General features: G+C 44.6%; 1 protein-coding gene across 4 annotated transcripts in view; it reads right to left on the minus strand.

Moving 5' to 3' along the window:
- LOC138249130 (regulator of nonsense transcripts 3A-like) overlaps positions 1-27,041 on the minus strand; it is a 698,030-nt gene that overhangs the window by 76,757 nt on the left and 594,232 nt on the right. For 3 of the 4 annotated variants that reach the window (XM_069203154.1, XM_069203153.1, XM_069203149.1), the window contains one exon: positions 25,654-25,948. In XM_069203154.1, the coding sequence (XP_069059255.1) occupies positions 25,654-25,948 (295 nt within the window). The remainder of the gene's footprint in view (positions 1-25,653; positions 25,949-27,041) is intronic. The other variant, XM_069203152.1, reaches the window with a different exon arrangement.

Below are 27,041 nucleotides of genomic sequence, written 5' to 3' on the forward strand. Positions count from 1 at the left end.
CTCGCTACCTTCTTCCATCGAAAGATCACCGACCTACACGACAGCTTCGGTCACCAGACCTAGCCAACCACCACAGAACCTACAACCCCAGCCATCACCCTCAACGCCTGGACTCACATCAGCGTGGAGGAGACCAAAGCTACCATGAACACCATCCACTCCGGTGCCCCCTCGGACCCCTGCCCCCACTTCATCTTCAACAAAGCCGACGACATCATCGCCCCTCATCTCCAGACCATCATCAACACCTCATTTGCTTCTGCCACCTTCCCCGAGAGCTGGAAACACGCAGAAGTCAACGCCCTCCTGAAGAAACCTACGGCAGACACCAGCGACCTGAAGAACTTCTGCCCCATCTCACTCCTCCCATTCCCTGCCAAAGTCATCGAGAAGACCGTCAACAAGCAACTGACCAATTTCCTTGAAGACATCAACCTACTCGACCCTTCCCAGTCCGGATTCCGAGCCAACCACAGCACAGAAACCGCCCTCATCGCAGTCACAGATGACATCAGAACTCTGATGGACAACGGAGAAACAGTCGGCCTCATCCTCCTCGACCTCTCGGCTGCCTTCAACACCGTCTGCCACCGAACCCTAATATCCCGCCTCCGCTCCTCTGGTATCCAAGGACAGGCCCTGGACTGGATCACTTCTTTCCTCTCTAACCGCTCCCAAAGAGTCTACCTCCCTCCGTTCCGCTAAGACCCCACCGAGATCATCTGCGGCGTCCCGCAAGGCTCCTCGCTCAGCCCGACTCTCTTCAATGTCTCCATGAGCCCCCTCGCCGACATCGTACGCAAACACAACATCAACATTACCTCCTACGCCGACAACACTCAGCTGATACTTTCCCTCACCAAGGACCCCACCAGCGCCAAGACCAACCTGCAAGATGGAATGAAAGACATCGCAGAATGGATGAAACTCAGCCGTCTGAAATTGAACTCAGGCAAAACGGAAGTCCTCATCCTCGGAAACACCCCGTCCGCCTGGGACAACTCTTGGTGGCCCATGGCCCTTGGCACCGCACCAACCCCCTCAGACCACGCACGCAACCTCGGATTCATCCTGGACCCACTTCTCACCATGACCAAACAAGTCAACGCCGTATCATCTTCCTGCTTCCTCACTCTCTGCATGCTCCGAAAGATCTTCCGCTGGATCCCCGCCGACACCAGAAAAACTGTGACCCACGCCCTCGTCACAAGTCGCCTAGACTACAGAAACACCCTATACGCAGGAACCACCGCAAAACTCCAAAAACGTCTTCAACGAATACAAAACGCCTCCGCCCGCCTCATCCACGACATACCCCGCAACAGCCACATCTCCACCCACCTGAGACACCTGCACTGGCTTCCCGTCAACAAAAGGATCACCTTCCGGCTCCTCACCCACGCACACAAAGCCCTCCACAACAAGGGACCCGAATACCTCAACCGTCGCCTCAGTTTCTACACACCCACTCGTCAACTTCGCTCCGCCAACCTCGTACTCACCGCCGTCCCTCGCATCCGCTGCACTACGGCAGGTGGGAAATCCTTCTCCTACCTGGCGGCCAAGACATGGAACTCCCTCCCTGCCAACCTCAGGACCACCAAGGACCACCTCGCATTCCGGAGGCAGCTCAAAACCTGGCTCTTCGAGCAGCAGTATCCCCCCTCCCCCAGCGCCTTGAGACCCTCACGGGTGAGTAGCGCGCTTTATAAATGTTTTTTGATTGATTTTGTTTATTTCCCAGAAGCAAGCAACATAGAGCAGAAGTACGCTTCGCAGACCTGGGACTCATAGTAGCAAAGCGATTAGTGACCCGCAGATGGAAATCACCTGACCCGCCACCGACACAGGCCTGGAAACGATCTCTCGAGGTGTGGGCGGGAGCTGAAGGCACGGCACTGGCGCAGGAGGAGGAGGTTTTGGGGTTGAGACAGTTTCCATTGTCTGCTAGCTGGGAGGGAATGTTACTGCGGCTGCATGATGAGGGAATGCACCCATCAGAAGAGGGAGTGGAGTAATGTAGGTGGACGCCCCCCTGACAAGAAAACACAATGCATGGGGGAACTGAATAAGAAAAGTTAGCCAGGTATACCCTGACACTGGAATTAAAAATGACAATGCCTGCTTAACCTGATACCTGACCCAACCCTCCTATTAATAAACTGTTCTGCAACAATGTAATCCCATTCCGACTGGAAATAATCACATAAGTGTATTCTACATAAGTGTCCATTGCCGGCAATTGTTGAATGTTAATCCTTTTCTCCCTTATTGTTCTGCCCCTTCCCCCTTACACTCAAATTAGCATATATACAAAGCTCATGATCCCTTTCCTTTTCTCCTCTTTTTACCTAATCAGACTACTCCAATTGAACACACATACTAGAAATAACTTTAAACCAGCATACACTGTTGTACGAGCATGCTGATGAACATCAGAAACCCTATGGGGCTCTCACTCCTGCAAATCTATAAAGGGTTGACAAAGTTAAAGCACAACAAGTAGCAGGTACAACATGGTACGATAACTTTGGATGTCATAACAATGGAAATGTATAACTGAATAACTGCAAATGTATATCAAGTGATATGTTGCAGCAATGCATAATATATACAATGCCAGCTATGTAACGATATAAGAACACATATCATATTGTATGAAACGTAAACAAATGTAGAAACATGAAGCAAAGTAAAGATGAAAATACCAATAAACAAATTTGTGAAAAAAATGAGGAAAAACCTCTTGCTCACATTATTCAGAAGTCTGCCCTCCCTGTCTGGTGGACTAGAAATGGGAGCAGAAGGGTTCTTGGAGCAGTGTTGCGCAGCTTGTGATATTACTGAGTCTGTTTGGGATGACCTGTAAGGCAGGCAGGAGAATCTTCAGGGGTCTTGTATTTCTTGTCTACCCAGGTCGGCACTGGAGTCACAGTAGATGGGTTTTTCATTATCTTAATCCCCTCCTCCCATTTGTAATCAATGATGGGGATTGAGCGGACTGATTTCCATGCTTGCTCCTTAAAATCATACAGGAAACAGCAGCCTTCTTGATTGAATTTGGGAGTTGAAATCTTGCTGTGGGTCTGTCCTTCAAGTTATGAAAACCCCCAATGCCCTCTGGAGGAGAATCTGACTGGTATGGCAGTGGAGGTGATGGTGTGGGTATTAGGTAGTCATCCCTCTCATCCTGTGGCGGAGCATATTCAGATATCTCACCTTCCTCTCTTTCATCCTCTGACAACAAGGGGTCCTCTCTTAGTGGCACCGCTGTGCTTGTTCTTGGCATTATCCTGGGGGTTACAGGCAGAGGTATATTTTGAGCTGTACATGGGAACACTGGTTGAGATGGTAGTGGTTGCTCCTCCGTTGGTGGCTCAGGAAATATAGCTTGCAGATCCAGGACCAATGAAATAGGTAATTGCATTTCTTCCTGTGGTTGCTGTGGTTAGTAATGGTGCTCATAATGCCTTCTTGGCGGAGAATAATAGTATTGTTGGCAATTAAGTTTGTCTTCCTCCTTGAGATCATCATCCTTTTGGCATTTAACCAGTAACTGGGATGGACTGGGCACAGTCTCAAAGGGTCCATCATCATCTGACTCCTCCATTTCCAGTAGATGGGACGGAGGAAAAGGTAATACTTTACTGGGGGATGTAATTGCTGGAATTAATGTCTTTTTAGCCACTTTAAGTATCATTGACAACAGTCCAGTCGACAATGTCGTTGACACCATGGTTGTCACTGGAGTCATCGATGGATGTTGTTTCGCCGTCCCTCATGTCTTTTTCGTTGTTACCATTGAAAGTGGTGTCATCGACAGGGCTGTCATCGACGGAGGTCTGAGGGTAAACTGGGCTGTCGCCGACAGTGGTATCATCAACAGGGCTTTCATCGATGGTGATCTCGTCGTCGATGAAGCAGGAATTCTTGTTGACAATATGGAAGCGTGGACGGCTGTCATAGTAGTTGTTCCCATTGATGATGGTCTCATGGACGAGACGGTGCTCACCGTCATCGTTGTCATCTACAAGACTGCCGCTGATGTTATCGTCAGTGGTGGTTTTGAAGTAGTCTTTGAAGATTCTCTAGGCTTCAGAGATGAGGTGGTGGGCTGGAAGGAGACCTTCTCAGTGGAGATGAGTCTTTTTTCCTTTATCAGAGTATCCTTATGGTGTGTTTTAAGGCCTTTCTACTCTCTTCAGATGTCCCCTGATCAGAGGATCTTGCCCTTTTTCATGACCTTATCGGAGGTGTTACTTTCCGCATCACAAGTAGTAACATTCTGGGTTTTGGACTTCAGTAGCCACAGAAGTAGCCTCCCTTCTCTATCCTTAAGAGTCTTTGAGTTGAAGGTTCTACATACTTTACAACCCTTTAAGTGGTGGTTGGGGTAAAGGCAGTAAAGGACTTCTTTATGTGGGTCATCTACGTGTAGCCGCTTTTTTCCACAGGACTTGCATGATCCGAAGAGTCCTTTTTTGGAAGTATCAAACATAGTTATTTGAATTATTGGTCTGAAATAAGGAAAAAAACCTGAGCAGATCTCAGAGAGTCTTTCCTCCTTTTTTAGAGTATCCTTATGGTGTGTTTTAAGGCCTTTCTATTCTCAGATGTCCCCTGATCAGAGGATCTTGCCCTTTTTCATTACCTTCTCAGAGGTGTTACTTTCCTCATCACAAGTAGTAACATTCTGGGATTTGGACTTCTGTAGCCACAAAAGTAGCCTCCCTTCTCTATCCTTAAGAGTCTGTGAGTAGAAGGTTTCACATACTTTACAACCCTTTAAGTGGTTATTGGGGTAAAGGCAGTAAAGGCATTCTTTATGTGGGTCATCCACGTGTAGCTGCTTTTTTCTACAGGACTTGCATGATCTGAAGAGTCCTTTTTTGGAAGTATCAAACATAGTTGTTTGAATTCTTGGTCTGAAATAAGGGAAAAAACTGAGCAGAGCTCAGAGAGACTCCCTTCACACGACATGCAGTACAAATTCTGAGGGATTAAGCCTCTTTTGGGAGTGTCCCAGAGGGTGCAGTCGTCTGACTGGTCATAGTTCAAGTTTGGTCCTTTTTTAAAAAGGGCATAGATACACAATTAAAGGGCATATGGCAATGATACATACTGCTATGTTCTGGTACCTTGGGACTCCCACTTCGACGACGAGGAATGATTCAAGATCCAATACTGTAGAATCATGGTACCCATGACTTAGTTGTTGGCTCTGGCTACTATGTTTTCAGAAATACTATGAAACTGATATTTCTGTGTTACGGGAGGATCCTTAGAGCTGATCATATTGACCAAGGGAAGAAATTCCCAAAAATATGGCAGTCTCTGATTGGCTACCTACAAGGGATAAAAGGAGGTCTAGCAGTCAACAACAATTGAGCGCAATGGACTTCAATTATTGGGTTAACTGTTAAGCCTTGATTTGATGTTGTAAAGGGTTGGGGATTTTTGCTCACCTCATGTGTGAATATGTGGGATAGGGCTATCCGTGTACAAGAGGAAAGGGGGAGTCTGTTGAGGGAGGGGGTTTTGGAGAGGGGATTACAAAACTGAAAAATTAAGGGAATTACCCATAAGAATTGCTGAATACATAACATGTTGCTGCCCATACTGTTCTTTAAAAAAAAAAAACTTTGAAATCAAATCATCTCAGAAAAATTGCCTGTTTTAGGATTCTTGGCAAGTGAACCTCTGTTATCTATACCCCCTTCACCAAGCCCGTCAAACAGATTTTCTGCAACTTCAGTGACAATGGTTTTGATCTCATACCTCTTAGATAGTGTATGGTTGTGTTGTCTACTTGAATTAGTATCTTGAAAGTCCTCAGGGACATAAGGAAGGCTTTAAAAGCCAGATGAACTGCCCTGAGTTTCAGGTAATCAACATGGTGACAACCTGTTATGGACTGAGCTCCTAGGTGAGTTCGCCATCAATAAAGAAATATTTGTTACAGTTTCCGGGTTTGAGGTTCCTGCTGAAAGGGGATTAAGTGTTGTGAAGATCATGTCTAACAGTGAAGAGACCCCTTTTTCATTTCAGTTTGAAAACTTGTTATTGAGCATGTAGCGTGATCAATTACTATTTCATCAATGCACGTTTCTGCCTGTGCATTTATTGTGTAAATGTGTAATGAATATTTCATGAAGTTATGATAAGCCAGATCATGCAAACACATTTAGTAATTATTCCAGGCATGTCATAAATGTTATGTTTGTTTCCCTCCATAATTCAATTATTTTATCAGTTTTAATCAATTGTTTTTAGGCTTCTTTATTTTAGTTTTAGGTTCTTAAACACATACTGGACAGGTTCCATTTTAGCAGCAGTTGTCGTTTTAGTAGCCTGTCCAGCTAGTTTGCTTTTGGCCCAGACACTGTGGGGGTGATTCTTACCTTGGCGGGCGGCGGAGGCCGCCCGCCAAAGTACCCCCGCCAGAACACCGCACCGCGGTCGTCAGACCGCTGCGGTGATTATGGGTTTTCCACTGGGCTGGCGGGCGACCGCCAAAAGGCCGCCCGCCAGCCCCGTGGAAAACAACCTTCCCACGAGGACGCTGGCTCTGAATGGAGCCGGCGAAGTGGGAAGGTGCGACGGGTGCAGTGGCACCCGTCGCGTATTTCAGTGTCTGCAAAGCAGACACTGAAATACAAAGTGGGGCCCTCTTACGGGGGCCCCTGCAGTGCCCATGCCATTGGCATGGGCACTGCAGGGGCCCCCAGGGGCCCCACGACACCCCATACCGCCATCCTGTTCCTGGCGGGCGAACCGCCAGAAACAGGATGGCGGTATGGGGTGTCAGAATCCTCCATGGCGGCGCAGCGAGCTGCGCCGCCATGGAGGATTCATTTGGGCAGCGGAAAACCGGCGGGAGACCGCCGGTTTTCCACATCTGACCGCGGCCAAACCGCTGCGGTCAGAATGCCCTGCGGGGCACCGCCAGCCTGTTGGCGGTGCTCCCGCCAACCGGGTCAGAATGACCCCCTGTGTGTCATTATCTTTCACAGAACTCATGAAAGTGTCAATTCATCTAAACAATGACTTTGGAAACACCTAAGCTGACAGCGTCTGATACAAGTTCCCTGTTATGTGTGTCTCAAGCTTTGACAGTTAACACTTAAAGTAAACATGAGCTAAAGATTATACCAATTATTAGGTTTCTTTTTTTTACAGAACTGGCATACTTGTGTATGCCTGATCACTGGCCTGTCTATCTCTGAACTCTGCTACTCTCTTTCCATGAACCTGTGAAGGTATCAAATCATCCAGACAATGACATAGATAAAAACATCTAATACAACATCAATCTGAGACAAGTGGTTTGTTATCTATGTTTTAGGGTCAGATAACAACAATATTAAACAATGTAGTCCTAATTGACATATTTGTTTATACTAATGCATCTTAAGACTAACATTAAGCTGTATATAGATTATGTCATAAATTCCTCACATGAGATAAGATCAGTGGCTGATATTATAAAAGCTTCTTAAAGTGGTCATTGAGACAGAAACTTCACCTAGGTTGCAGATCGCAGAACCAGAAGAGCACATCATCGGATTCCATCTTGACTGAAGCCGCCTCCAGTAAGACTCTCGGAGGTTCTGTAAAGCATTTTGCCTTCACTAACTGGTGCCAACACTGTGTTCTTGCACAGACACAACCTCCTTCCCCTTGTGCTAGAATATCTGGTAAGCTATCCCAAACAGGAAACAAAACCATGTTGTCCAGGTATGGGCACCACCTGTGAAAAACAGGCTTATTGTTTATTCATCTACTAGAACTAGTATAGCACTTAGAGACAGCACAGTGAGGGTGTTAAGGGCTACACATTGTGATGTTACGATTTTCCCTGTTTTCATTACTACTGAAAAGCTTAGCAGCTTTTAATTTTTACCTTCGATGTTACCAATATTGTGCTCACTAGACCCGAAGTTTGAAAAATAGCTTTTAAAATAAATATGTTGAAATGCATTTTCTGTTTCTAGTGATCAAGTATGTAAATCATTAATAAAAAAGGGTTTGGATTACTACTTCTTCCTGTAGTGACCATAAAACATTCAGGCCACTTAGACTATATTGGATATGATCAGTTTTGTCTACAGCACGTTGCTGTGAAGGTTTTTCTTGAGTATTAGAGGGGTCTTTATATTGCACTTATTCTTTGTTTTTTTCCTTCCTTTGGTTTTTGCATCTATTTAGTGTATTATTTTGGAATCTGTGGTTCTGTTGTTTTTATATGCTTTTGTTTTTATATGCTCATTATTCCTATGTTTCTTGTGCACTTTTGTGGATGCGGGTTCAGTTTCTGGATTCTGGTCTTTGATTCTTACATTTTAGTTAACCAGATAGTGACTAGCTTCCTTTCGTTCACCAGGAACCTTTTAACTCCATTGTCCCCACAAGCATAGGAGCTGGCTCCATTGTTTCCACAAACATAGGTGTTTTCTATCCTTATGGAAAGTATTAGAAAATTGGAGTTTTCTGATGAGGATTTCTCCAAGATTTTAGAGGTGAGTAATACCACGAACAGGGCGAATACTTTGCCCAAAGGCTGAATAATCAATGGATTAAGTTAATGAATTGAAAAGAAGGTGAAACGCACAGAGGCCCATGCAAACTTCATGTTGGAATACTTAAGGGTTGGTGTGATTCCAATTGGGTTACGGGTTCACAATACACCTGGGCTCTTTGTAGAGATCCCGAAATTCTTGGAGAAGTGGTCCCTTATTTCCAACAGATGTTGGAGACTGCTAGGGAGCTAGTTGAGATCCTCAATAAAGAGACTGATCAGATAGAGCAGAAACTTAAACAATCCAAATCACGTGATGAAACAAAGAAACAACCCAAGGAAATAAATGTAGGATTGGATTCTTTTAGTGAGTATTTAATTAAAAGGAAAATTGAGAAGATGAAGAAGGATATTATGTACTTCTCTCCCAAGAAGGGATTTACCCATATTTGAGTGACAATTATTACCATCAAATGTCGAGAGAATACTTTCAGACTGAGAGACATGTCTGGACTAGTAAAAAGATTGTCACATTTTCTGATACATCGGAGTCAGAAGGGGACTTCCCACCACTTTGATTAGTTTGGACACTGTCATAACTACCCTGAGGACTATAGTTCCAGGAGTCATTGTTTAGGACACAGGAGGGGCGGCTATCGTCCGAGACCCAGAAAGCAGGTCAGGAACAGGTACTTGAATCCAGACTCAGGCCCTCATTTTCTTCAGACCAGGAAGAACCAATATTGGAGGAACTGAATTTCATTCCTGACTTTAATTTAAGCAGCAAAGAGACTTGAGTCGACTACTACTAAGGATATTCTTACAAAAGGACTTTCATTTATCCCTAGTAGAGTCTGTAACACTTTTGAGCATATGAAAGATCTGTTTGCATTCTTTCGCAGAATCAGACTGAAAAAACTTTACTTTTCTGAGCATAACCCAGGAAAGGCGAACATTTCAGGCCTAAAGATTACTTCCACTTTTATACCATCTCTAGACAGACTGGGCCCTGAGGTTAGAATTTTTGAAAAGGTGGTCTTGAGGAAGATCAAAAAGGCCATCAAATACATACCTAAACCCCTCTATAATATGACCAAAAAGATTTCACAACTGAAGAAACAAGCGAGGATCCTGAAATTACAATGAAACCCTGTGATAAGGGTAGTGGTATAGTACGGTTGGACACTTCAGCTTACAAACCCAAAATTAAGGATATGTTACTAGTTCCTCAGCATTACCAAAAAATTGTACGTGATCCAGAAAGTAAGTTTATTCAATATATTTTGACCATTAACCAGGAGGCCCTACATCAGGGCATTATGGGGGTCATTCTGACCCTGGCGGTCCATGACCGCCATGGCGGAGGGCGGCGGAAGCACCGCCAACAGGCTGGCGGTGCTTCCTGGGCGATTCTGACCGCGGCGGTAAAGCCGCGGTCAGAAAAAGGGAGCTGGCGGTTTCCCGCCGGTTTCCCGCTGGCCCAGGTAATCCGCCATGGCGGCGCTGCTTGCAGCACCGCCATGGGGATTCCGACCGCCTTCCCGCCAGCCAGACGGTTGCTGTGGGGCCCCTGGGGGCCCCTGCACTGCCCATGCCACTGGCATGGGCAGTGCAGGGGCCCCCTAACAGGGCCCCACAAAGATTTTCACTGTCTGCTTTGCAGACAGTGAAAATCACGACGGGTGCCACTGCACCCGTCGCACCCCTGCAACTCCACCGGCTCCATTCCGAGCCGGCTTCATTGTTGAAGGGGCTTTCCCGCTGGGCCGGCCGGCGGTCTTCTGGCAGTCGCCCGCCGGCCCAGCGGGAAAGCCGGAATGGCCGCCGCAGTCTTTTGACCGCGGAGCGGTCTTTCGGCGGGAACCGCTTGGCGGGCGGCGACCGCCGACCACCGCGGTCAGAATGACCGCCTATATGTCAGAAAGAATTTGATTTTCTTAATCAGACACCAACTCCTGTGGTTTATGGTGTTCCTAAAACCCATAAAAATGCTATGGATCTTACCCTCTGCCCCAAAGTATCCACCATTGAGATCTATCTGAGTATGTGGATGTGTTTTTGAAACCCCTTGTTAACAATCTGCCCTACTTTATTAAAGACACTGGACATATGATTGCAAAGATGGAGGATAGGAAGTTTAATCCACAGAGCGATATCCTTGTTACCCTGGATACTGAAGCACTAAATACGAACATCCCTTAACAACAAAGGCTAACCACTATTAGGGACATTTTCAACAATGGTGTCAGTGAACCACAACAAACATTTATTTTAAAATGTTTGGAAATAGTGTAGTTTCGAAAATGTATTTGAGTTTGATGGAGAGATATACTGTCAAATCAAAGTAGTCAGTATGGGGGCGGCTTGCGCCCCAAGTGTGACAAATCTGTGCATGGGAGCGTTCAAGAGAAGACACACCTATAATGAGGTTTCCCCATTCTATGAGAATGTCAAATAATGGTCAAGGTATATTGATAACATATTTTTTGTTTGGAGCAGAGAGGAGGAGATGTTGCCAGAATTTCTTTCCTGGCTGAACTTATGTGATCAAAAGTTGACATTCACTAGACATTCCCGTTGTACTCACGTTGAATTCCTAGATATTGTAATAAAACATCATGAGGGGCATCTCGTGATCTCACTGTATCTCACTATATCCTAAACCAACCGTCCAGAACACTCTTCTCCATTTTGTAAGTTACCACCAAAGTGCCAGAGACAAAGCATCCTATTTATTCAATTTCTCAGGTTGGGGCGTAATTGTGCGCATATCAGAGAATTGAAACACAAAGTATTAAACCGTGGCTATCCTGAGAAGCTGGTTAGAGACTCCTTCAAGAGAGCCAGATATTATGATAGAGACGGCATGTTTGTGAGTAGAAACAAAGAAAAAAACAACAGATTGGTGTGCGTTACACAGCCCTCTACTTTGAATAATAGGATTAGACAGTTCATTAACTCACAATGGCATATTTTAAATGTGGATTCAGATGCTAGCCCATTAAAGAAGCCCTTGTTTGCGTTCCAAAGAAACCAAAATTTGAGGAACATGTTGGTTAAATCCTGTATCATTAGGCAAATCGATAGAAGTAAGAGAACGTTAACAGGAATGAGTCATGTCAAAGATAACCACAAATGTGGTACCTGTCATACCTTTTAGGATGTCATTATGTCCCAGGCGCTGAGACTAAATGAGAAAATTGTCAAATTAACCTCTATGACCAATTGTAGAACATATAACATCATTTACCTCATTTTGTGTCCCTGCGACCTGGGTTACATTGGAGAGACTGGAAGGGAATTCAAACACTGCTATAGCAAACATAAATTTGATATACACAAGCAGAAGGAGGGAGCTCCTTTAGTTTTACACTGGACACAGAAGAACAATATGGAAAACAGCTTAAATGAATTATTCTGGAAAAAGTTCATTATATAAGAGAACAGGATGAAGACAGGAGAAGAATGAGAAAGGTATACTGGATCTACATCTTCGGGACGTATGTAAATGGGCTTAATGAGATAATTCCATAGGCGAATGCGATAAGAGATGCATAATTTTCTCTTTTGTAGGCATTCAGTATATTGTAGGCCTATGTCCTATTTCATAACATCGGTCTGGGAGTTGTTGATTGGTTCTTCCTTGAGTGAAGTATTACGGAGTGTTTTCTAGTCTGTTGGATTCTCTTTTCTATTCTTCCTCTAATTTTTTATTAGTATGGATCATGGTTTTTACATTTCTGATTGCTGGCAGGCTTATACATACGTGTGGGAGGGAGCAGGGCCCCGAGGGAGGTTTTAAATTGGTGCTATTATTGATTCTCCTTTCTCTTCTGAACAATCTGCTCCCCCCGATATGCCGGTGAGCAGTGTCTGAGGATGTTTTTGCCTCCGTTTTTTTTTGTTTAAGTCACTGTCGAGGTATGTGCTCATCTTTGGAAATGATGAGTTTCTGTTTTAGTTTTTGCTTATGGGTTTTTGCATTTGCCTTGTTGTAAGGGGGGATCTCTCTGTTTTGTCATGGTGGCTATTCTTTGAGTCTAATTGTATTTGTATGAGAGGGTCTATACTTCCATCATGGTGCCGATTTGACATACATTGGATTTAGTCTATCCTCCAGGACTCTCTTGGTTACGGATGTTCCTGCGGCTGTAGCACATGATGCATTCTTCTGGGTTTTTAAGCCCGGGTAGCGTCCCGGGTTGTTTGCGTTTTGAACAGATCCAGATTATCAGTTAAGACACTTCTGATGCCATCGGGTGTTCCTCAGAACAAGCGAGTGAGAGTTTTTCCGTATAAACCTGGGTTTTCCTTCTAGTATATGTAATATTCCTGGTCTGACCCCTTGGGACGTAGCAGAGATATTTAGTTCCAATTCTTTATTAAGACCATGTGCAATTAGTTCGCTTTCCGTTCACAGGGTATGGAAATCTTTTTAAGATCTCTGTATGGTTATTATTTACATATAGATTTTTTGCCTCAAAGGGACTGTGTTGTGGAGGTTTGGCACACGGTCATTGGTTCCTCCGATACCTCTCCGTGAGTAGGGTATTTCCCACATGCATGCGTCTCCCTGCCTGATTAGGACCGTCCCCTAGGTCAGTACAGCTTTTAACAGTTTCTAGGGACTAGAATAGTGTTTCTTTCTTTTTTCATTGTTTGTATATTTGGGTTCTCCCCCTTCCCCGGTTTTTGGCTTATCCTCTAGTATGCGAGTGGGGATTAATTTATCTCTCTCATCAGTGGATGTACCTATGCAAGGCTGTTTTGGACTTCTGTAAGAATATCTAAGAGATAGGTTCTCCACACCGTTCGTTTATTTATATGGAATCTGGGTATTGTTTTCCTTTTTCACCAGGCTGTATTTATTTTTTAATTTATGTTTTTTCTGTGGAAGAGTTTGGTAGACTGTGGTTATTCTATGAATTCTCTGTGTGAATTTCCAGTTGACTCTTTAGTTAGCCAGGTAAGTCTTTATGAGGTTGGTGTAGGGATCTGGGAACACTATTTGTCACATAATTTCCTTCTTTCAACGCTGGTTGAGGTGATGCTTGGTCTTCTTTTCTCCTTTTTATGGTTGAGCCTGTGAGTGCATGTGCTAGCACATGCGTCTCGTATGCAAGACGCTGTTATGATCAGTATAGGGCTTGGAGCCCGCCTGTCATTCACCATTTGTTGGTTTGCGTGGCAGCCTTCTTTACAGCCTCGTAATTTGTCAATGTATGTCTGGCATAATTTCCGTTCCTTGGTGTGGAGCAGGGATCAAGCACAAATTGATTTCAACTTAATCAGTGCCAGTCCGCTGCTCCAGACGTGATCGAGGTACTATTATGTTCTAACTTTGAGTGCCCCACAAACGGATGGATTGTGATTGACAAAAACATGCCTGCAGGCACAAAATTGCAAAGTTCTATTTTTTAAAGCTTGCTTTATTTTATTTGGCTAAGTCGTCAGTTTTCACTCGTGCTTTTTTTTGTTTTTGCTCGTGGGCCCTGTTGTCAAAACATGACAATTAACATGTTTGAAATATGTGAGACCCATTGAATTGCAAATGCTTGTTTCAATTCCTATCATGGTACACAAGTTTCAGTTTCCCCTTCCTCATTTTGGGAGTGTCTATTCTTGCTATCATTTTCAGGTTTCCTCATTGGAGCTCATGGAGGCTTCTTAATGGAACATATTTGTGCTATGGTACCTTAATTTTTATTTTGTGTGCATTAGATATTACTGGGCCACAGCTATCATCTGATAATTCATCACGTTTCATTTCCACACCCTGAAGAAGGTGGCCCACGATGTGCGGCTCCACTGAAACGCGCATCAGTGCAACGTGGGGAATGAAGGATTACTTTCAGGGCTGTTATGTATAATCCCAATTGATGGAAGTTTACTAATTTAATAATGTGTTAGGAGCTATACTGTCATAAATTGTGATTGCATATACCCCTTTGACATTTTCTTGACAGGTGAATCATATATTGAACTAGCTAGACATTATTAGGAGCTAGTGATTTTTTTGTCGTCCATCTTTCCCCTGACGTGTCTGGTTCTAAACTGTGAATGAGTTGTATGATTGAGAATGTTGATAGGTATGTTGTGAAGGTATGAGTGTTTCTATAGTGATTGATTTTTGAAAGAATTTTGTATGTGGCCTGACTACATGCATACCACATTTATTTCCTCTGGATGGATTATAAGTATGTGTCAAATATAAATGTATGTATATAGGAGACTGAAGTAGTTCTGTATTAAGTATATTATTCATTTGTTTTCTTACTTTAAAAATTAAAAATAGATTTGACTATTTATTTTTTTATCTGTTCCATCTCTGTGGCTCCAATGAGTATGTATTCCCTATAGGCAGTGTGAATTCTCATTTGTTATATTAACCATATGCAGTTGATTACAGTTTGTTGTACTATTATCCGGCGTTGCTACAATAACCTGTCTTTCACATTCAATTGTTGGTACATTGAACTAAGTGCACTTGTGTCACCAGTGGGTTTGAAACCAAACCTTGCAGACTTAAGCCAGAGTCTTAGTTAATGCCTCAGGAGGTTCCTGATGAAAGTGGACACTTTGAAGCAGGCAGCTTTTGAGCACCACCATGAAAGAGATTATTTCTCTGTAATTGAGATGCACAGCATGTCATGCAAATTATTTTCCTTCTCTGTCTATTGATGTTCCAGACATTGCTTGAGAGACCCCATGTATAGTTTTGCAACCAGAACTATAGAAATGCACAAAGCAATATCCCCTTCTGGGATAGGTATTTGTCAGGTGTACAATTGAGAGTCTTCAGGATAAGTTGACATTTCTCCCAGATTGATTAAACACTATGGGGGTCATTTTGACCTTGGCGGACGGCGGAGGCCGTCCGCCAAGGTACCGCCGCTGAATGACCGCACCGCGGTCAAAAGACCGCGGCGGCCATTAAGACATTTCCTCTGGGCCGGCGGGCGCTCTCCAAAAGAGCGCCCGCCGGCCCAGAGGAAATGCCCCTGCAACGAGGACGCCGGCTCAGAATTGAGCCGGCGTAGTTGCAGGGGTGCGACGGGTGCAGTTGCACCCGTTGCGTATTTCAGTGTCTGCTTAGCAGACACTGAAATACTTTGCGGGGCCCTCTTACGGGGGCCCCTGCAGTGCCTATGCCATGGGCATGGGCACTGCAGGGGCCCCCAGGGGCCCCGCGGCACCCCCTACCGCCATCCTGTTCCTGGCGGGAGACCCGCCAGGAACAGGATGGCGGTAGGGGGTGTCAGAATCCCCATGGCTGCGGAGCGCGCTCCGCAGCCATGGAGGATTCTGAAGGGCAGTGGTAAACCGGCGGGAGACCGCCGGTTTACCCTTTCTGACCGCGGCTGAACCGCCGCGGTCAGAATGCCCTCGGGAGCACCGCCAGCCTGTTGGCGGTGCTCCCGTGGTCGGTGGCCCTGGCGGCCACCGGCCGCCAGGGTCAGAATGACCCCCTATCTGTCCTAAAGTAAACAAGTTGACCTGCATTGCGTTCTATAGTTGCCCCCAGACAAAACTTGCTTAGGGGATCTTACTGACTTCTGGATGTTTATCTGTAGGCCTAGACTACAAAAGACACATCACAGGCAAGCTTCACTGTACCCATCAAAGCCCTGATGTAATCAGCAGTCAGCCATACTGCCCACAACTATTATTCACACTCTGTCATTATTCACAGAGATTACAGTATTAGGAGACCTAAGTATATAGGCAGAAAATCATGAAAATCCTGTCAGTACCATGGTGCTTAATTCATTGAGTCTGCTCAGCTTTTCCCAGTTAGTTAATGGCTCCACCCACAGAGAAGGACATACACTAGATATATATTTTAGCACTACAGAGTAACCTTCCTGTGGAACTACCCTGTACTGTCCACCACAAAGTCCTACTCAATGTGGTCAATATGCCAAATTGCAAAGGCGCTCTTCATCCCTCTTAAACCTCAGTCACTTGTCACAATTCGAATTCAGCTACATCTACTGCTTTTAATATAGAACTTCAAGATTTCATCACTGAGACAGGTAACATTAACATTCTTAATGAAATTAAAGACAAAACGAATAAGCTTGTTTATCTTCTCACAGTACCTTTGACCCACATTGCCACTCACAAAAATTGCAAAATAAAAATCAAATACAACTTGTGCACTTAGTTCTCACCAGCCGTCTAAACAGAAAACAGAAAAGGAAAAAGTGAAACACTTGGAAAGGATGTAGCGGAATACCTTTCACCTCTTAGGTAAAAGTGAATACAATAAACAAATGAGTAAATATAATCTACATGTTAATAAGAGCAAAACAACATTATTCCTAAAAGATGCTTTCTGCAAAAAATTATTTGCAGGCATTTAAAAAAAACACTGGAACAATTAGGCAGTCCAGTGTCCATTACTAATAATACCATTCCTTCTCAGGAACCAGTAGATTGCATCTACTTTCTTCCATAGCAAAGTGAGTAGTATCGGAACACCTGGATATCGAATTTGCAGATGTTGAAGGAAACTGAAATCAACAGTGATAGAGTACTCACTGAAAAAACTTCCTTAACCTTGTTTGCTCCTCTTGAGGGGAAGTATTCAGAGAAATAAATATTCTTGAGAAAACACTTAGAGCCTGAATAAGATTCCTGCGGAGTGGGTTAACTCCATCACTATGGTGACGGATATCCCATCCGCCGAAATCTAAACACCACAGAAAACAATGGTATTTAGATTTCGGCAGACGGAATATCCGTCATCGTTGCCAGGGAGTAACCCCTTGACGAGATCTAAAGCAGGCCCTTGATTCTCCCTCTGGACATCGGCCCTGCGGCACGAATAAAACCATTTAGCCAAACTATCACTGTCAGAGATTATTCTATCTTTTCAAGCTTCTATTGTGTATGAAAACCTTTTCTTAAACCAGTGGATCTTGACAATTACCAGCCACTACCTCACAGGACAAAACTACAGGAAAAGTGTGCACTATCCAGTTCCAAACATTTGTTAAAAATTATTTTTTTTAGAGATTAGTCAAGTAAGTTTTGGACCAGGGTTCGATTCCAAACCAGTTTTCACCTCTATCATAGAAGAACTCAGAATGGTAGATGACAGCGGAGGTTCAGGAGTAGCTACACTCAAATACCTAATCCAGTGCCTAGAACACAAAGCCATAAAAGACACAGCTCGCATGCACTTATAATCTAGCAGACCCCAACAGGTAGAAATAGGCTCTTTCTCAACCGTGCCAACACTCCTGTGATGGGGACTCCAACAGTGGTCATCTCTCTCACCATTACTATTCTATCGCTACATCCATCCACTGACCTCGTTTTTAAGGAAATTTGATTGCATAGATATACTCAGACAACAGCCAAATAATAACAAACCTAAAAGTTGACCCTGGAAATTCGACTACTGAACTCTTTCCCACGTTTGGATGAGCCAAAACTAACTCAAATTAAATCCACCCAAATCTGAAATACTAACAACCAAAGTTGAAGAAATGGTCTCCACAGTAAGGGAAATGGCTATGCTATTAGTGGCTGAATAAAATCCTGAAACACAAATGTTCTACATGATCAAGACATGTCTGTATCAGTTAGGAGCCCACCAAAGAATATTCCCATGTCTCTCATTTACCCATAAAATAATTGTGGTCAAAACATTGATACATTCCCAATCAGACAGTGGCGATTATCTTGGCCTTCCTTAAAAAAAGAGTAATTCCTTTCCGTAAAAAGTACAGAATGCCCTGGCCGAAGCATTTTTAATTTGTAAAATGTGTATCAAACTGCTTGCCTCAACCCCACAGGCTATGTGTTGAAAAACACATTATTTTTAATTCTGCTGCATAATGATCAAGGTCCTAACTTCCTAGAAAATAAACCAATGTGTGATCTAATATTACAGAATAAAGCAATATTTGAAACCAGTTAATTATACAATTTGGTGTGCATAAGCTTTGAGTGATCTGGGTACGGTACTGTTGTATAATCTACTCTTAGAAATATGCACTGAAATATCTATCATTGATCAAATTCAGAACATCCCTAACCACCTGGCTATTCTCCAGATATAGCGCATCAAACAGAAACATATTTCACAACTTGCCAATACCCTCCCCTATAGCACCAAAAGACTCCAGAGGATTGTATGTTGTTACATTAAAGAAATAAAACAGTCCTACTCCAATTCTTGGGGCTGTGAACCTTTATCAGCCAATCTTCTAAGTAAGAGTAGATGAGCATTCCATTATGCTGTAGGAGGGTTGCTACTATTTATTACATTTATAAAGTGCTCTGCCACCAACTGGTATCCTGGCGCTAGCCACAATGGAGGAAAAGAGATTTCTGCTACAAAATACTGCCAAGATACACAACCGAGCTAACTGGGGAACAGCCAAGTCTTAAGGGCTTTTCTAAATTGTAGAAGATCAGTTAACAATCTGAGGGAGGTCAGGATTTGATTCCAAAGTCTGGCTGCTCCAACCATAAAGGTCTGACCTTCTTGTCTAGCTTTCCTAAACTTGGCCGCACATGCAAAGTTGGCTGAAAAAGAGCGAAGATTCCTGTTGGGAGAGTATCTTCTTAATCTCTTTTGCAGAGGAAGGCGGGCGGTCCTAACCCCTGCAGGACTTTAAACACGATACAAAGTGACTTAAACACAATTCTTTGTTTTAGCAGTGACCAATGTAAATCCTTCGGTGCTAAGGAAGCAGAGGCTATTCTTGGCCTGTTCAGGTATATTTGGCAGCTACAACTTGTACTCTTGACAGGCGAAGAAGCAAGTAATCAGGGGCACCCAGCAGAAGAGCACTGCAGTAGTCTAGTTCACTAGTCAACTAAGGATGACGCTGAGTACCACAAGTGCTCTAACAGAGGGGGGCAACACTGGAAGAATCTTACGTAAAGCTCTGAAAAGCACAAAACATGGTCCCACCGTTTTATACATGTGGCTCTCCATGCTGAGCTTTTTGTCAAAAGTAATCACCAGGTTTCGAACCATGTCCGCAGGAACAATAGTGCGGCCGGATGGAACTGGCCAAAAGTTAGCAGGAAGCCCGACTGGCTCCTTGTTAGATGAGCAACAGAGCAGCTTGGTCTTATCCCCGTTAAACTTGAGGAAGTTAGAATTGCGCCACTGAATAATCTCATTCAGACAATCATGAAAGGAAGTCAATTGCTGGTTGCCTGCCAGTGACAGAATAAATTAGGTGTCATCGGCACAGTTAACTAGCTGCATGCTGTGTGATTTGACCAGCGAGCTCAGTGGGGCCATATAGATATTAAACAGAATTAGGCTAATTTAGGAGCTTTGGGGGACACCCTGGCTGATGGCCCTGAACTCCGAACAAAATGGAGGGAGAGCAACCGCCTGACTTCTGTCCGACAGATAGGAGTGAAACCAGCTCAAAGCTGTACTACTCACCCCAATCGCAGTCAGAAGTGTGTTGTGCCAGACCGTACCAAATGTGGCTGAAAGGTCTAATAAGATCAGGACTACTGCTTGCCCCTCGTCAACCCTCATTCTGAGCTGATCCATTGCGGTAAGTAGTGCCAACTCCATTCTGTGGCCTGGCCGAAAGCCCAATTGCTTCTCTCCAAGCAGATTATTAGCTTCCAGGTATTGAAACAATGACTTGCTTATGAAACATTCTAAGATTTTAACAGAGCTAGGCAGCAGAGATATCAGTCTATAGATACTCAGAATAGACTGATCCAAGGAAGGCTTTTTTAGGATAGGTGTAACAATAGCTTTTTTTCATCGTGGAAGGTACCAAGCCTGACTGCAAAGACTGACAACAAATTTGCCAGAGCAGTGTAAAAAGCTCCTCCGCCTGTTCCTTCCAAATGTAATGTGGCAAGGACCCACTGGAGAGCCTGAAAAAGTGGCCAGGGCTATAGTGAAGAAACCTTCCTCCAAAAGGGGTCCAAAGTGAACAAGCTTACATGGACAAGTCTCAATCTCGGTACCGGGAGACAAGGGACGATTAAAACAGTCTGCCCGACCCTCCAAGAGAGTCTGACTAGCGTTTGAGGAATTGATACCATCTAAAATCTTGTAAATCTTGTCCGAAAAATACAGCTAGTTTGTCGCAAAGAGCCTGAGAAGGTGCTGTTGCCTGATTCAGGCATGCCGGATTGGACAGCTATGTTATAGTCTCAAACACCTTCATGACACTATTCGGGGCAGCCAGGATGGCACTGGCATAAAGCTCTGCATTGGCCTTTGTTATTCCTGTCTTATATTCACAGAAGGCCTCCTTAAGGGCTATTTTATTGTCCTCATAAGCAGTATGCCATCTTCTTTCTGCTTTCTTACAAGATTGCTTTAAAAGCTTAATAGAGACTTAATACCAAGGAGCAGAGGGTTTCTGGTGGAACTTTGTTACCTTAAATGGAATTACTGAATCCAGGATTTCCAAAATTTGATTCTCTAAGACCACATATTTGTCTTCAACTGACCTATCTGGGTCAATAACAGGGGACGGCTTAAAGATGAGTAAGCCAGAGTTAAGCTTCTTATGATTATTCCAGGCACGGCTGCGGCATTACCTAATCGGAGATATTTTCCAAGAAACAGGCTCTCGTCCCTGAAGTTGAAAGGGAATCAAGGCATTACCAGTCCAGCAGAGGGGTAGAGTATTACCCACAGAGACTAGCCCTGCAGTAGCAAAGATAAGGTCCAAAATGTAGCCACCACTGTGGGTCGAGCGTGAACCAACTTACGCATTCCCAAGATTTCACAGGACCCTTGTAAGCCTTAAGTGCAGAAGACGAGTACATGTTTGACCATAAATTAAAATCACCAAGCACAATAAAATTGGAATGAGCTAACGCCAGATTTCTAAAAAGCTCAGTAAGGGGCTGAAGGTATGAATTCGAAGGTCCTGGGGGTGATAATCTGAGCACAGGTAACATCCACCATTTTTTAAGGAGAAGCCCGGAAGTTCAGTACCAGGGAGTTCATCTAGGCTAACCGGGGCAACGCCCCACTTGTCCTTAAAAATAAAGCCCACTCCACCTCCCTTCCTGTTCATGTGGGGTTTGTGGAAAACATTGCAGCCTGGTGGGCAGGTCGTACCAGCATCAACAGCTGAGTCTGTGGAATTCCAAGTTTCAGTAAAAAGAGCACGTCCCAGTCGCTAGTTTGAAGAAACAAGGGAATTTCCAACGCATGCTTTTCTAAGGACCTTACATTCAGTAATCCATATTTCAATGTAGTTGTCTGCTGAGTCTTATTAGTATAGGGCAGACTAAATTGAACGTCTCCCCTCTTGCTGGTTTGAGGGCGCTTTGAATCCACCCACCAATGTAAAATAGCTGTTCTCTGAAATACAGAATACTGGCCCTTAAAACGTCCTTGTGATCTAGGGCCAGTCAGCAGCATGGCTGGCGCTGTGCCAGGTCGATGTGCGGATGGCAGCAGACGGGCTTGCCTTTGGCGTGCCAAGGCCACACACACTGCATGGGTCCACTGCGCAGTCGTGCCAGCCTTGGTGTTTTATACTCTCCTCCTAGTGAGTAAGGCTAGACTGTGAACCACGCTGTTACAAGCGATCACTCCCAAGAATTCCCCACAAACATAGTACAATAGTACAACAGTCCCCCAATACTATTGAATGGTTAAAATTAGCAGCACAGCAGGAATTCAGAAGTTGTGCAAAATACGCAGTTTGAAAAGCAGCAATAAGTCTGGTGTCCTTGTTAATTACTGCGTGGTCGAGCCAACCTCAGTGTTTTACAGTCTCTTCCTAGTAAGGAAGACTTAACTGTAAACCAAAATGGTGACCCGGAGGTGACTCGCTCTAACAGGCAATCACCATCCAGAATTCCCCATAAACACAGTACAACAGTCCCCTCAATACTATTCAAATGGTTAAAATGTACAGTGCAGCAGGAATTCAGAAGTTGAGCAAATTACGCGGTTTGAGTAGCAGCAGTCTGGAATCCTCATTAATACTAATGCCATGCATTTTGAAAAAGTCAGGGGGGAGACTTCAGAATAAATGGAAGTACTACATATTGATAGTGTAATGTAACACTACAAATCTCCAATACTTCCTGAACTTCTTTGCAGAATGTTCCCTGGTATGGTTTGGGGTCTCCTTCGACTCTTTCTCTGTGACCTCCTCCATCTGCGCATGAATTCTTGTGCCCTCCTGGCCTTGATCCTGCTCCAAAAGAAACAGTCCAACCTTAACTGCTAGGCCAGGCATTTCCAGTTAGGAAGGCAAGCAAACCAAGACTACTTTCATTTGAGCAAGGCCTTATCAGTGAGGTATATGTTGAGCCCTGTGGCACAGTGTGCATAAGACCCACACCTGGGCATCCTGGTCACACTTAGGATGTCGCGTTGAGGAAAATACAGAGGTGATGAGTGGAATGTTTGCAAACGTCTGAGCAACTAACAATCACTCAATCTGCATACCTGTCCATAATATTTTGGCCACTGTGCCAACTCGGACAGAGAAAGCCTTGGTCCTCCTCCACAGACTGAAGAGCCTGGCTTGGTGCCTTTCAAATGGCAAAACAACCAACCCCAGACCGATTTGGCCTAGTTATGCTTCATCAGTGAGGTATAGCTTAAGTCCTGTGGCACAGTGAGCACAGGACCCATGTCGGGGCATACCAGATTTAATTACAGGCTTAAATAGGCAGAAACTAGCATGGGGTGGCGGTGTTCCCATGTGAATTGAATCTGACCTTGCAGTTGAAACGTGCTGTTGCTATTCTAGGCAAAAATAATAAAGCAAGGCAAATCTCCTTTAACTACATTGCCTCTTTTTTACCCTGAATAATTTCCTAATAATAATGAAAGCAGAATTTGTCAGGGAGGAAGTTCTAGAGTGACAGGAGGATGTCTCGTCATATGAAGTGAAAAAAGCAATAGTTTTGGGGATCTAAGTAGTAGTACTCGGCCCTCATTGGGTCCGAGGACAGACGGGTAACGGCTGATTCAGTCTTGAGCTTTGTAAGCATCAAACTGCTAAGCATTTAATTTCTCAACAGGGCTTGTCCAAATGACACTCCTCCAACTTTGGGAGCATGAGATGGGACTGGAGTGTTAATCCCTGCTCAAAATTGTGGCCTCCTTCAGCCTGGCAGGTGTAGGTGGAATCTTAGGGCCTGATTCTGACATTGGCGGTCTTTTCGCAAGACCGCCGAGTTACCGCCGCGGTAAAGACCGCCGACCGCGGCGGTATGCCGCTGCGCGTATTCCGACCGCTGGGAGCATTCCGCCGGAATACCGCCAGCAGCCACACTGGCGGTCGGCGGGAAAGTGGAGACTGGTCAACCTCCACCGCCACGCCAGCAGAACACCGCCCCCAGAATTACGACCCACATTTCTGTGTGGCGGTCTTCTGTTGGCGGTCTTCTGTTGGCGGTCACGTCCCTATGGCTCCCGTCACCTCCCGGAGGACCAACGCACAAGGTAAGTTGATCGTCCGTGAGGGGAGGGGGTGGGGGGGTGTTGTGTGATGTGTGCGTGCATGGGGGTGTGTAGAGGGGGTGTGTGAGTGCGTGCATGCGGGCGGGGGGTGCTGCTGTGCCTTTGGGCAATGTGTGTAGTTCGGCGGGTGCGCATGTCGGCATGTATGTGTGCGGGTATGTGCCCCCGTTGTGTATGTGTGTGTGTAGGGGGTGTGCATATGTGCATGTTGGGGGTGCGTGCATGTCGGGGTGCGTGTATGTGCATGTCGGGGTGGGGGGGGCAGGGGGTTCGTACCACCTCTGGGGGGTGGCAGGGTGGTGGAGGGTGTGGGGGGAGGACTCGTGGGGGGCAGTGGGGGGTGGGGGAGACCCCTATCAGTGCCAGGGAAGGAATTCCCTGGCCCCGATAGTGCCTACCGCCATGGTTTGCATGGCGGTTCCCGACCGCCAAAAACCGCGGCGGTAAGCAGGGTCATGATACGGTTGGCGGTCTTGGGTCGACCGCCGGGCCGGAGTGTGCGAACTCCAGCCCGTCGGTCATGACCGCCGTGGCGGTCGGAGTGGGGAAGTGGCGGTCGATCGCGGCGGTGACCGCCGCGGTCAGAATGCCATTTTTTGGACCGCCGGTCTGTTCGCGGTCCGACCGCCGCCTCTCCGCCGACCGCCAAGGTAAGAATCAGGCCCTTAGTCTTTTTAAAAGTTATATAGTTTCTGCTCGGGTTGTCAACCCTGATTGTTCTTACAATTCGTCCCTCTTTCATGAGGTATAGGTAAACAGCCCAGGCAGTAGCCCAGCTTTAAATAAGATGCATGACTACTGCTTAAGTCACCAACTCCCACTCTTGCCCACCTGGCATAACTGTACACATTTGCTCCAGCTCCACCTTTTGCATGCTGCCATTTGGATTACTTGGAATTCGCTGATTGCACACCTTTCTCAGTGTGGATACACACAGCACCCTGTTGCCCCTCTTTCCTCGGTCTCTAACATACTAGAAACCAGAAAACATAACACGAAATCTGCAGAGAAAATTCTAACCACCAGCTAATTATACCTATATTTTGCGTGCCTATCTCTCACACCTCCTAATCCTTCACACTGCTTAGCTTTGAGCACCTCGCTGAGGCTGGATATGAAAGAAACCGAAACATTTTTACATAGAATCACAACATATACAACACTCTTCCACAGATCACAGACGTCCAGTCCGAAAAATATGTTCTGGCACCCCATAATGGGACATAAAGTTCAATGTAATGCTATAATACAACACAATACAATCGTGCTCTTAAAGCATATTGTCAACCCAGCCCAGTACGCCCTTCACAGGGCACATGGCTCTAAATAGCTTTCCTTATACTGAAACGAACAATGAATGACATTATCCAGCGTTTGTTGTTGTCATGTACTCTCACATTACACAAGCCTCATTCTTTACAAAATTGTTCACTGGACACATCACAGTTAAAAAACACTCAAAACGATTGGTGCCAAAGGCACAGTAAAGGATGCTGAACACTGTGTGATGTAATTTTCCAGGGCGGGTACACAACGACCAGCTCTAATAATTCTATTGTTGATCATTTCATTAAAAGTGTGCCTTCTTGCAAAAACAGCATGTTTACACTTTATTTCTGCATACGGAAAAATTGGCCATAGGGGAATATTTTTCTAATGAAAAATTATCCCAAAAGAATAAAAGAACCTTATTTCTTATTCGCTCCTTTTTGGATGCCATGTCATCACACTTGTCCTCTTTACCCAGTTTGTCAAGCGACTCCATACTGAAGCTGTAGTTGTGGTTCCCCTTCTTCCCTCGGTCGTGGTTATATCCTTTCCCCCATTTAAAATCTTCTTCATTTCTTCTCACAAACTTCTCAAACTCATAGTTTGACCTGTGTTTTCTGCCATCATCCAGCCAATACTTTGGTCTTTCTGGTTCTTTCTCATGAAATCTCTTCTCCGTATCCCTTTGCTCTTTGTCGCTTTCGTTTTGAAACCTGCAGAAAATAAAATGTTTAAGCAATATGTAATATTTACAAAGTTATCTGTACATCCAAGTGAAACGCAGGTGTACAGACAAAGTAATTCCGGATAGCAAAATCCTATTCCTAATTCACAGAAATGAAAAATGGTGGAATATTGCCCTTGTCAATAAGATGTTCACACTCAGATATGCTACATTTGAACATCAGCTACACTACTCACTTGCGGCTATATGCGAGTTTCAATAAGGGTCCACCAGCAAAAGAGAAGGGAAACCCGTACACCTGCAAGTTTCTGGGTAGTGACAATTTTTTTGCAGGTCGTATCCCACCTTGAAAAAGTGCACCGATTTACTCCAGGTAAGGGTGCTTATGTGAATGGAACACAAAAACAACATTTATGGGGAATAAGGTTAAAGTGCTTCTCAAGTTCCAGTTCGTAAGAAGGTACGTGTAACTATCTCTGCATATTAATCCCTATACAAAAACAACAGGCACTGAAGACATGACTTAGTTGTTCTTAGATACCTACACTATGGGGGTTATTCCAACTTTGGAGGAAGTGGTAATCCGTCCCAAAAGTGACGGTAAAGTGACGGATATACCACCAGCCGTGTTACGAGTCCATTATATCCTATGGAACTCGTAATACGGCTGGTGGTAAATCCGTCACATTTGGGACGGATTACCACCTCCTCCAAAGTTGGAATAACCCCCTATATCTTGTACTCCGTCTAACGCTGAGTACGCCCTGTCTCAATAGTTCTTCAATGCATCGTATCGCATATTGAACGTCAATACTTACCTTTAGTATCCTGCAACGATCTACTCACTATACTGTATACTTCCCGAAGGTGTGTCTACATACGTAGATCAATGTACCTGCAGAATTGTCATGCCGCCTATAGTAATATCACTTATTTATTTTTGCTCCCATGTTTTATGTTGCATTTCATCATTTCTTTCATGACTTGTTTAGTAATTTGTTTTATATCTTTTTACAAGAGAATGGTATACTATACCCACTTCTAACAATACGTGATGTGTACTGCTGTATCATGGCTGTTTTTCATTTTGTTTCTTTGCCCAAAAACCAATAAAGATCTTG

The sequence above is a fragment of the Pleurodeles waltl genome, chromosome 8 (assembly GCF_031143425.1).
Source record: "Pleurodeles waltl isolate 20211129_DDA chromosome 8, aPleWal1.hap1.20221129, whole genome shotgun sequence".
Taxonomy (NCBI): domain Eukaryota; kingdom Metazoa; phylum Chordata; class Amphibia; order Caudata; family Salamandridae; genus Pleurodeles; species Pleurodeles waltl.